Source organism: Labrus bergylta, chromosome 20 (assembly GCF_963930695.1).
Source record: "Labrus bergylta chromosome 20, fLabBer1.1, whole genome shotgun sequence".
Lineage (NCBI taxonomy): Eukaryota > Metazoa > Chordata > Actinopteri > Labriformes > Labridae > Labrus > Labrus bergylta.
Genome location: NC_089214.1, coordinates 13,006,129 through 13,017,783, shown reverse-complemented (window position 1 = coordinate 13,017,783; position 11,655 = coordinate 13,006,129). Strand labels below are relative to the sequence as shown.

At 39.3% G+C, this 11,655-nt stretch overlaps 3 protein-coding genes and 1 non-coding gene across 4 annotated transcripts in view; 3 read left to right on the top strand and 1 right to left on the bottom strand.

The window, feature by feature from the left end:
* Positions 1–2,006: 2,006 nt before the first annotated feature.
* On the top strand, positions 2,007–2,080 carry trnat-agu (transfer RNA threonine (anticodon AGU)). The gene has a single exon. It is a non-coding gene; the product is annotated as a tRNA-Thr (tRNA).
* A 693-nt stretch (positions 2,081–2,773) lies between these two features.
* On the top strand, positions 2,774–5,350 carry cmbl (carboxymethylenebutenolidase homolog (Pseudomonas)). Its single transcript, XM_020646592.3, has 6 exons — positions 2,774–3,035; positions 3,262–3,476; positions 4,343–4,450; positions 4,623–4,765; positions 4,912–5,003; positions 5,073–5,350. The coding sequence occupies exons 2-6, from the start codon at positions 3,262–3,264 to the stop codon at positions 5,250–5,252; spliced, it is 738 nt and encodes a 245-aa protein (XP_020502248.1). The 5' UTR covers positions 2,774–3,035; the 3' UTR covers positions 5,253–5,350.
* A 382-nt stretch (positions 5,351–5,732) lies between these two features.
* On the bottom strand, positions 5,733–10,923 carry cct5 (chaperonin containing TCP1, subunit 5 (epsilon)). The gene is made up of 11 exons (XM_020646580.2): positions 10,682–10,923; positions 10,228–10,288; positions 9,839–10,003; positions 8,146–8,344; positions 7,541–7,733; positions 7,230–7,379; positions 7,018–7,137; positions 6,704–6,889; positions 6,460–6,597; positions 6,136–6,316; positions 5,733–6,031 (listed from the first exon to the last, which is right to left on the bottom strand). The coding sequence occupies exons 1-11, from the start codon at positions 10,784–10,786 to the stop codon at positions 5,904–5,906; spliced, it is 1,626 nt and encodes a 541-aa protein (XP_020502236.1). The 5' UTR covers positions 10,787–10,923; the 3' UTR covers positions 5,733–5,903.
* A 193-nt stretch (positions 10,924–11,116) lies between these two features.
* mtrr (5-methyltetrahydrofolate-homocysteine methyltransferase reductase) overlaps positions 11,117–11,655 on the top strand; it is a 28,985-nt gene continuing 28,446 nt past the window's right edge. Inside the window, exon 1 of the mRNA XM_020646603.3 lies at positions 11,117–11,254. The gene's annotated coding sequence lies outside the window, so the exon portion shown is untranslated. The remainder of the gene's footprint in view (positions 11,255–11,655) is intronic.

Genomic DNA, 11,655 nt, shown 5'->3' with positions numbered 1-11,655 from the left:
ACAGTGTTACTGAACGGCAGCGGTGTCAGCTTTACGGCAGGAGACACTTCCATAGCAACCGTCATGTTGCTCGTGAAGGCATTTAAATAGCCTATTTATACATTTTCATATATCACTCATTAAATATCCAGTCAGCACTAAACGTATGTATTTGAATAAGATAAAGTGTTCTTGATTTATTGTCTTTTACATCAATATATAGCTACTTTTACAGACTTGTTTTTATGTGATGTCGTCTTCTTAATGTCTTTTCTTACTGGTTTTACTATTTGTATCTTCTTTTACTTCTTACTGTTTTTTTTATTTATGCTCTTATCTCGTATTTATGCTCATATCTTAATCTCGTCTTGTGTTTTAACTTGGTAATTTCTTATCTTACTTACTTTGTCTATTTATGTTTCATATTTATTTTTTTATTAATATTATATTTTTTGTTTTTATCCTTTAACCACTTGTTTCTATTTATTTTACTGCTCTTACCTTCTTATTGCTGTTATCTTTTTATTTATTTTTTTCAGTTCTTTTAGTTTCTTACATTTTTTTAAATCTTTGGTCCTCTTGGTCTCAGCTCGTGTTGTTGGGTTCTTGTGTTGCCTGGGTTCTTATCATGGTTCTTGTGATGGTCGGGTTATATATGTCTGTTGGGTATCGTGCACTTTGGGTTCTTTTCTGTTGAATTGTATTTAATTATTTTTAGTATTTTGCATCTGTTATATTCTTACTGTTGTTAATGTTCTTCTGTGTTTGGTTTAGTTTGCTTTGTTCTTGTTTTTGCTGTTTGTCAAAGCACTTTGTAAACCTGTGTTTTTAAAAGGTTCTATATAAATAAAGTCATTATTATTATATTATTATTATAAGCTGCAAAAAGGACAGATTTAGAAATACTTTTTTACCTACTGCAATTGCACTTTATATCGACTCCCCTTTAAGTAAGGACAGAAGACATTTAAACTTTTAAACTTTAACCTGAGCTGCACATATCAAACTGTATTTTGCACCTGTATATTTGCATGCTTGACTGATTTTTTTTAATAATAATTCTATATTTATCTATCATACTATGCACTGGCAGAGCTAGTATTTTGTACTGTTATCTATGAGTAACAGCTGCTTATGCACATGGACCATCCATACCACTTTTTTTTATCCTGGCTATGTATTGTTGGCTCATGTTTTTTTGTATGGGTGAGATATGTATGTATACATGTGTTGTGTTGTGTATTTGTATGTATGCTGGCTGCTGGAACACCTAAATTTCCCTGCTGGGATGACTAAAGTATATCTTATCTTATCTTATTATCTTATATCGTCATGTACCATAACCCCATGATAAACAGCGCCATCTGCAGGATGAGAGTTGAACTAAAGTTTTCTTTTTAAAACTTTTTACAACTGCGACCCCTCTTCTGAAAAAAAAAGAGAAATATCGATATTTTACTCCAGATGTTTACATTTTATATTATTGATGTTGACTACTCCACATGTTTTTATTTGAATTGTCTGCTTACTTTTTTCAGGTTTAACTTTGTCAACCTTTTGAAAACATGTTTATTGTCGTAGAATAGTTTGTACGAGCTACTACTTACTACTAAATAAAAAAACAAAATGATTACTTAATAGTTATTTTCTTTGAAACAGCCTCCTCAAAAATAAGAACAACTTATTTCACATGTTATAAATGTAGGCCTTTACATATATGAATACATAGATACTTATGCAGATAAATGGCAAAAGCTTTCTTGTTATTTATTTTGTCATTTAAAATTTAGGTTGGTGCTTCAGAAAAAAGTAACAAATTAGCCTCAGGGAAGATTTTGATATGGTTTATTTTTTCATCGACTAGTGCAACACTAAAAGGTCTGACGGAGAGGCAGATGGACAGCGAGCCTTAGGCAGAAGATTGTTATGAAGATAATGTTTTAAATGGAAAACTTAATTTCTGGAGTGGCTCATTATGAGATGGTTGATTGTGAGATCTGTAATGGCCGTGACCTCTAATAATTATCGGCGCCGTGGCTTAGTTGGTTAAAGCGCCTGTCTAGTAAACAGGAGATCCTGGGTTCAAATCCCAGCGGTGCCTTTTCAATACTAGTCCTTAACCACCCATTGGACCTTGACATGTGTAGAATTAACAAATAGGCTGATAGATACAGCAGAACGTCAATTAATAGAGAAAAGCTCCTTGTTTCTCTATGCCTTTACAAGTACATACAAAACATATATCTAAATATGCACAAAAAAAAGAGTAGGAACTTCATTCTTCTTACATTTTTTCTATTTTATCCTAATATATGGACTCATCTGTATATATTTGTATGTATAAGAACAGTTATATTTTCAACATGTATTTTTTTTAAGTTAATCAACAACTGTTTTTATGTATATTATAATGAAGAAAATCCTCCTTCCTTTATTCCTTTTTTTCCCCACATTGCCAATGTAAATATGTTTCCTTTTGTCAATAAAGCCCTTTTGAATCTATCTGTCTATTTTAGGGTTTATTATTTGTTTTCACAGATGTTAAATGTTGCAAAAATGTAATCATTGTTTTTACTTAAAATACTTTAGAGACTGGAGGAGTCTTTAGGAAATAAACCTGCTGTTTAATTTTGAACAGAAGAATTTGCATTTAAACAATATTTCCCCCCCCCCCCACCACCACCACCTATTTAGGGTTCTCTCAAATCTTCTCACATTTAAAATAGCTTAAAAGCTTTTATTTTGAAGGTCTTGACAGGGTTGACTTTGCTCACAAGCTTCGGCAACCGATGAACTTTGACCACTTTGACTGAACAGAGCGGACAATTACGAGAACATGGCTCACTGGGTGGAAAAGTGGAAACTGGGAATATGCGCACTGTTGGAAAAGTGAACTGATAAAATACAGTGGGTGGCGGTAATGCGACATTTACGGGTGCAAAACCTCCAGAAAATACCAAAGAAGAAAAAGAAGAACTTTGCCCTATGACTTTGCCTGAAAGCTCCTGAGTCCTGCAAAAAACCTTCGTTGTGGTTGGAAATCGTAGAACTACACGGTATGGTTTCTATTTGCACATATTTTAGACTACTTCGGTTTTCGTCACAACAGATGCAGAACAGGGGTTAAAGCTACGGGTGCAATTTCTGCTTACATGATAAAGTAAAAAAAAAAAAAAAAAAAAAAATCCAAAACGAAAGGCACGGCGAACTTTAGTTTTTACTTTAAACTTTAAAATTCCCAGCTGACTCTGAACTGTCTTGTCTGCTCCTGTTTGTCAGCAGATGGCGAATGAAGCCAAGCCATGTCCCTGTGATATCGGTGATCGGATGGAGTATGGGGGGCTCGGTCAGGAGGTCCAGATAGAGCACATCAAATCTTATGTTGTTAAACCATCTGCTGCATCTGACAAGGCCATCATTGTCATACACGACATCTTTGGCTGGGAGCTTCCCAACACCAGATACATGGCTGATATGCTCGCTTCTAATGGATACACGTGAGTAGACCAGTGTAGGCTGCTGTAGGGGAGACCGGGGACCAGTGCAACGCACAGTCTGTTAATCCACCTCCAGGGGGCTCTCAATGAAAACAATAACAAACGATAACGTTGAGGCACTAGTTTCAATGACCAGGCCAGACAGAACCAAATACTGTACGGATGTTAAGGCACCTGACAATTTATCCAAGCATAATTTACATTACGTTTTTAACACAGCGGCACATACAGCAAAAGTACGTCAGTAGCAGTTCCCGCTTCCTTATACAGCGGTCCTCTACTTAACATCCGGTGTTTCCAAGGTAACGATAAACATGTTGTGTCTGTCATTTTGAAGTCAACAAGGGTTTACAATAAGTATTATGGTTTTGTTAATACAAAGGTTTAGGGCAGTGTGACTAAGACCTGATTCATGCTTCGTCGGTGCTCACGGTCCCTGTGAACGTTGGGTCGTTGCATACGGCTCAACACGGGCCGAAGAACGGACTGACTCTTCAGTACAGGGCCCGGGAGTACGTTACACTGTTCAAATTTGTAATGTAACCAGCCATTCATTGCAACGCGGTCAGCGCTGTTAAAGAATCTTGGAGGTGCGCAGCTGAGCCCTCAGACGCTCCGTGCACTTTCCTCATGCTGGCCGACATTGTGCAATATCTCCACGCCGACTGCAAGAAGCATGAATCAGGTTTAACGGAGCATCTCTCTAGGGATGTATCATAGTGGAGGAATTGAGACTTTTTTTAATAGCCCCCCCTACATTTCAGAATATGTGGCATGACACTGTAAAGACCTTGTGCTACATGATAACCTGCTGTGTTGTGGTAACAATATCAACCGGTGACAGTGTTTTTGTTCTCGCTGAGCAGTACAGTCTGTCCGGACTTCTTTGTTGGCAAGGAGCCATGGACCCCGTCACATGACTGGTCCACACTACAGGAGTGGCTTAAAGAGAGAAGCGCAACAGACATTAAGAAGTAACTATAAAACCTTTTTTTTATTTAAGCAGTTGATGTACCATTATTTCTAGTTTCTGCTTTCATTAATTGGGAGCTTATTGTATGATGTGCTGTTTTTAAAAGTGACCATCCTCACTTCTTTCCTGTATGAATTGTTGAAAACATGGATTTTTTACATTTCCTTCTCCAGAGAGGTGGATGCAATGTTGAGGTTCCTGAAGGAGCAGTGTGGGGCCAAACACATTGGAGTAGTGGGCTTCTGCTGGGGAGGGAGAGGCACCCATTACCTGTCTCTCAATTATCCAGACATCAAAGCTGGAGTGTCACTCTACGGTCTGCAATACTACTTGCTCAGTGATTTAACATGACTGTGCAAACATTAGAGTGGGCTACTCGTGTCTAAAAGTACAAATGGAAAGCATGCATAATAGTGAACATACATGGTTCTTTATATGATGGGCTCGTGTGATTCTGTGCAGGGATCATCCGTGACCAAGAGGACAGGTATGGACTGAAGTTTCCTACGCTGTTCATCTTTGGTGGGAATGACTCCTATATCCCGCTGGACCAGGTCTGTATGATCTCTCATGAGTATACTTTACATATTACATACCAGTACTAATATCCCTAAACTCTTCAGGTGAATGGCCTTGAGGCGAAGCTAAAGGAGAAATGCAAGACTGATTATCAGGTGAAGATCTTTCCTGGTCAGACTCATGGCTTTGTCCACCGAAAGAATGAGGAAATGAACCCAGACGACAAACCCAGCATCCTGGAGGCCAGAGCAGACTTAATCAACTGGCTCAATAAGTACATGTAAATGAGAAGGTCAGGTATAAATAATCAGCGACACTATGCTAGAGCCATGCATTGTATTTTTTTATACAATTATCTTTTATGTTGGCCGAATGAAAAACTGAAAGAGTTCAGTATTAAATGTGTCCTTCACAGCATACTAATGGTTGTGATTGGTGGTCATGGTTTAGTATGATGGCTGATATTAAAGCTGTTTAAATCTTTTTTGCAATTTTATGTCAGAGGTCTAAATGTTCTTGAGGCTGTGGATACAGAGGAACTGTGATTTGTATTGATTGTAATGAAATGTGATTTACAGTGAAGATAAAACTAATCAGCACTTCTGCCAAGTCATTATTAATGCAGTGGTACCTTAATGGAAGCATGCAATTTAAAATGTATTGTATGTAGAAAATAAAGATGTTTTTTTTAAATGAAAAATCCAATGTGCATGTGACAATACATAAATAAAGCTTATTTGGGGCTTGAAATCAAAACAAAAGTCTGAAAGTTTCTACGGACCAACATTTTAATGGAGACTATGATACGTCAACAGCTTGAACATTTTGTATCAAATGATAAATAGCAATATGCAGTGCGGGTTGTAAATGGTGCTCGGGGAAGTGCCTACAACCTCTAGAGCAGCTCAGAAACATTAACATGCTCCATGAGGCCTTCAGTCCTCGCTCTCTCCTGGGCTTCGGATGTCGTCAATCTTTAGGATCATCTTCACTACTTGAGTGGCGAGTAGGATCTGCTGCTTCTTGCCAATCAGAGTCTCGACAACGTGTTGCTGCTTCATGTCTGTGTAGGGAAGATACATTTATTTTTTATTATCCTTCAACTATTTCTTTGACTGTTAACATTTAAGGGCAATGCTGGAATTGTCAGACATGCAGCTTTCTTACCATTGGTGTTGTTGTTAAGACAGTCGACGCCCAAGTAAGGGTTGTTCTCTTTGACCTGTTTGGCTCTGATCTCTGTCATGGTCTGGATTGGGTTCAGCCCGCTGTTCTCAGCCAGAGCCATTGGGATAACCTCCAGAGCATCGGCAAATGACCTCATAGCATACTGTTCCAATGATGGGCACTAAAAAAAGGAGAGGGGCAGAAAAACAAACAGATCAGAGCAGCACAAAAATATGAACAGTATTTTTCACTGTAAAGGAAGATGGGAGAAAAGGAGCTTACAAAAAAAAACCTAAAGTATTAGCAGGTGTTAGGATTCCTTACCCTATCTGCGGCCTGGTTGACAGCAAGAGCACATGAAATCTCTGAAGCTCCTCCTCCATACACCACACGGTTGTCTTTTACCAGATTGCGAATGACACACAGAGCATCATGGAGAGCGCGCTTAGCCTCTTCAATTATCTAAAGCAGTAGATATAGTAAAAGGTAAATACAAAGGCGTACAGTGGGTTAACAAATGTAGGGGTATCTAGGCAGAATAAAAAAAAAAAGTCACAATTGTAATTACCATTTTGTTGCCTCCACGGATGAAAATGGTAACGGCCCTGGTGTTTTTGCACTCCTGGATGACCAACATGTGATCCTTTGTGGTGCCGAAGGAGATCTCCTTTACTATGCCAGCCGAGCCGAGCTTCTCTGGAGTCAGCTCACTGAACCTCGGCACGATGCGCCCTCCTGTGGCAATGGCAATCAACTGCAGAGAAAACAAATTAAATCTTGTTTCAAGCATCATCACTTGTGTCACAAAATGAGAACACACAATTGATCCAAGAGTTAATGTAGTGCTAAATCAATTAATCTATCAAGGAGTTCATGTCTTACCTCAATCTCAGGCCCTCCAACCCAGCGCACAGCCGGCAACTCGTTCTGCAGCAGGAGATGGTTGGCTTCATCATCAAAGCCCCACTGGCAAATTGCCAAGTTAGCGCCGTTACTTTTGACCTGAAACAGAAGTAAGAGTATATATATATATATATTAAGATCAACAACATGGGGAGTCAAGTTTCTAATGCTGGAGATGCTTCACTTCTGACCTGATGGATCATCTCTTCAAACTTCTCCTTTTCATACTTCTGAAGGGCTTTGTAGTCTTCCACAGAGGTCACATCCAACTTATGCTTGGTCTTGGGCTTAGGGGGCTCAAATGGGCAGGTAAGGATAGCGATTTTGACATCTTTCAGAACCTGGATTGTAAAAAGAATATGCTAGCATCAGGATCTCATTGTGACAGTACAAAAACATGCAAGAAAATTTGTATTGTTGCTGCAGAATCATTACTTATGTTGTTACATTTCTCGCATTCACTATTTAATTTCATATGAAATCAAAGGTTAAATATTTGTACCTTAGGCATCTGAGGGTGGCTGAACTCCTTGTCAACGATGACTCCCTTGACGAGCTGTGTGTCCTCCAGCTTCCCTCCAACTTTTCCCTCCATCTTGATGAGCTCAAAGTCGACATCCTTCCTCTCCATATCTGCCACGGTGAGGACGGCGTTCACTGCAATCTCAGCCATCTGTCTGTGGCAACGGTTGATGCTGAAAGACAATGTGGGTCATTAATAATACAGCGGGTGCAACAAGCTAAAATCATCTGCCAGGCACACAGACACTTCTCAAGACATTTACGTGATGGGGACAGAGTGAGAGGCAGTCATCCACAAGTTAATCTCTTTCTAAGTCTCGGGAGTCAACATTTCAGGTTTGTAATTTGCTAGACTCTGATATTAGTTTTTTTCTTTTTACATCTGCAGTATGATAGTCCAAATCAGTAAATTGGCATTATACACAAAGTTACCAATTTATCTTGTACACTGCTAACTTATGATATATAGCACAACTATTATTATTACCCGATAAACTGTAAATTAAATGTAGTAAAGTAATGGAATACAATGCAAATGTATTGACACATAACAGCAAAATCTGCACTTGTGTCTGAAATACCCACATTTTGGATCCCAGCGTTGTCATGGCGGTCTCAATGAGAGGTTCTGTGTTGTTGGGGTCACAGGGTAGAATTTCTGCAATTTTGTCCAACTGCTCGATAGCGAAGCGTGCGGCCTGGTCGTAACCGTCAGAGATCCTGATGGGGTGGATCCCACGGTCCAGCAGTTGCTCGGCCTGCTCAAGCAGAGCCCCAGCTAGAACTGAGGAGGAGAATGAGAGTAAGATATTTACAAAGGCAATTACTGGAATGTGGCCGAAATGTGCAAGGACATTTTGAGCCATTTGCACATGCATTCCTGAAAACTTCCGGAGTTTGTTGTTCACACGTCTGTCATAGGAAATGTAGCACGGACAAAGCGACACAGTCTGACGCTGTACTGACAGTTTTTGCTTATACATCAGTGCTAGATGACGTTTGACATCAGCACAAGAACACACTGTGGAACAGAAACCGTAACTAAACAGTTACTTCCATGGGTATCGTACTGGCCATGGTTGTGAACCGGTAACAGGATGTAAAAGTCATCAACACCTCTGAATTATTAGTGGTTATTTTACAGCTGTGTTCTCACATCAGCTCACCCAAAGTTCACATGGAACTTTTACTAGGGGTTTGGTAGGAATATCCAAGAAGACAGTGAGAGTGAAAGAATTTCACTTCTTTCACTTGTATATACCCCATATTTTATTTTTTATTTATCTTATCTATTCTGTTTAATGTGTATTTTGAGCTTACTTGTCTGTGCTGCTGCAATGCCCGAATTTCCCCTCTGGGAATCAATAAAGTATTATCCTTAACTGATTTTGCTCATGTAGCGGTGTGCGAGAGACGATCTTAGATCGTGAAGGATTGTGTTGACGATCTGCCAAAGCAGAGAGATCGCAGAACCCCCCTCTATGAATTAAACTCTTCTTTCAGTCAAACTTATTTTGATTATGTGTCACAGAATCATCACATTATGGAGTATGTTTGATTATTTTACCGTTCTATAAAGTCCAGTAAAGTCATAGAAACGACAAAGCCTGCGCAAAGGCTACTTGTATGAAGCTTAATTTTTAAGTATTCTGCAGGACTCAAACTGCACAGAAACGACAAGCCATCTGAAAACATGCAAACTTGAAGTCCACATGTTTTCAAATGAATGCATCATTGTGTAAAAATCCCGATGAACACTAAAATAGATTTAAAGACACAAAAGAGGACAGAATACTAAATGATTATTTTAAAGTGTGCAGAAAATCCTCAAATTGTACATAAAAAAAATGATCAGAATGTAGGGAAAGACATTTTGGTGCAACAAACATTTTTCAAATAGACTAAACTTATCAGCACAGCTTTACATTATACAGAGAAATAAGTATGAGTCAAATCAGTAAATTACTAATTAGTCTTTAAGATCAGTGTGGAAAAAGAATTATGATAAAATCATGATTGGCATTTTTAAAATCAGATTTTTTGTTTTCATATGGCCAGAATTTACTGGCAAAATGATGCTTAGAATTGATTGCATATCTATGAGAAAGGCATATTTCTCAATGTGCTGAGAAATCAGTCACACCTATCTGGGTTTGTAATTTTATAAGTTAAACAGGTTAAACCCCGTGTTGGACCCATCAGAACATTAAGAAGCCCAGAAAGCCATGTTTTCAGCCCTTAAAATTTCACATTAGATCCCATGTAGTGCCATCCATACCAACAACTCCAGTGGTTCCATCACCAATCTCATCATCCTGTGACTTGGACAGCTCCACCATAAGCTTGGCAACCTGGTGGTCCAGGTCCATCATGGAGAGAATAGTGGCTCCATCGTTAGTGACAGTCACCTCTCCATCCCTGTCAACCATCATCTTGTCAAGACCTGGAAGTTTTATTGGGGGGGGGGGGGGGGGGGGGGGGGGAGAAAATGGTTTATGAGAAATGATGTGGGAGCTTGACTTAAAGAAAGCATTGCTTTAACAATTGATAGTAAGGAAATTATATTTATTGAGTACAATATAATAAATAATAAAAAAAAAAATGCAATAACATTTTACGTAAACTCAAAATATGCTCAATGATTTAACCAAGTTGGTTCTTACTCACCATTAGGTCCCAGTGATGTTTTAAGTGTTGACGCCACAGCTTTGGCTGCCATAATATGAGACTGCAATACAAAAAAAAAACATCCAAACATTAACAAACAATACAAATAAAATGTTTTCAACTGTGTTCAAAAGAAAATGTCTCCATCACGTTGGACAAACATGCACACATAATGAAGAATTAGGGAACAGCCCTGTGCAGCAACACCCACCGGCCATACGCCACAAAGCACATGGGCCTCACTGTTAGCATGACGAGCTAATCCATTTGGCTAAAGATAACTTGCTTTTAATGCGCCAGCAGATAACATAATCAGAACACAATATGCTTCGATAGCTTCTCCTTGACACATACGGTGTTGCCTAAACGCAGTCAACGCAATGCAACGAATGCAACATCGCTAAGTTTTGCTAACCAACGTGACACAGCTATAAGGCCAGCTAGCTCATTGTACCTTCAACGCGTCAATCCCAGATAACCGCGTCTTCGTGTCCTGGTCTTTAATGATGATGAAGGGTCTCCCATACTCGTCGAACGCGAGAGTCCCCAATGAGGACATGCTGGCTGATGTATTAGGACTTCTAGTGGGTGTTTAACGGTGAAATGTGTCCGATTTTAAGGTGAAAACTTGGGAGTGAGGCTGAGCTGCAAAGCCGCACGAGTCTGCCGGCGACTTCTGGAAGACTCCACGGGCGGGGAGGGCGGAACCAAGTAGGGTGAAGTGTTTCTTATTAACCATTTAAAGCAAAAATATGAACAAAAAATGGTGACATAATTAACTGGGATTTTGAGAAATGATTTGGAAAAAAACACACGGCTTCCACGCATAGTATTTCAGGTAGGAACTTTAAAAAAAAACGTATATATGTTTTAACGATATGGTTTCGTCCGATCACGTTCAACCACAGCCTGTGCACTCTGGGTATCGCGAGAATTCCAGTGATGACAGAATCGAGGGGAAGGACCTTACAGGCTTATGGGAAGGGAAGGACAGGAATTTGTGGATTTCTACAGCTGTTTTGAAAAGGTAAAAATTACATATCTTCCGAGAAAACTTCACTCTACTATGTTCTGCTCTTAAACGATATATGGGCAGTCATAGTAAGTTTTAAATGGGGTAACTTTCAACTCTCGAGGGGAGGGTGTGTGTTGGCTAAAAGGCGAATCTGCCGTGAGACAGAACAGTGAAAAGGTATCAGATATTCAGCAGAAGACGTCCCTGAGTTAAACACTTATATGACACATGTCCTTTTATATGTAGAGTTTGTTATCACAATATGTATAACAAGCTGGGGTCCATGTGCACTTTTAGTGACGCTGGCAAACGACAACACTGACGTAACATCCGGGGAGGCTACTATTTATGGTGGTGTTGAGGTTTATGTTTTGAGGGCTGCACAATGGTAGTCTGTTTGCCTGTCAAAATGA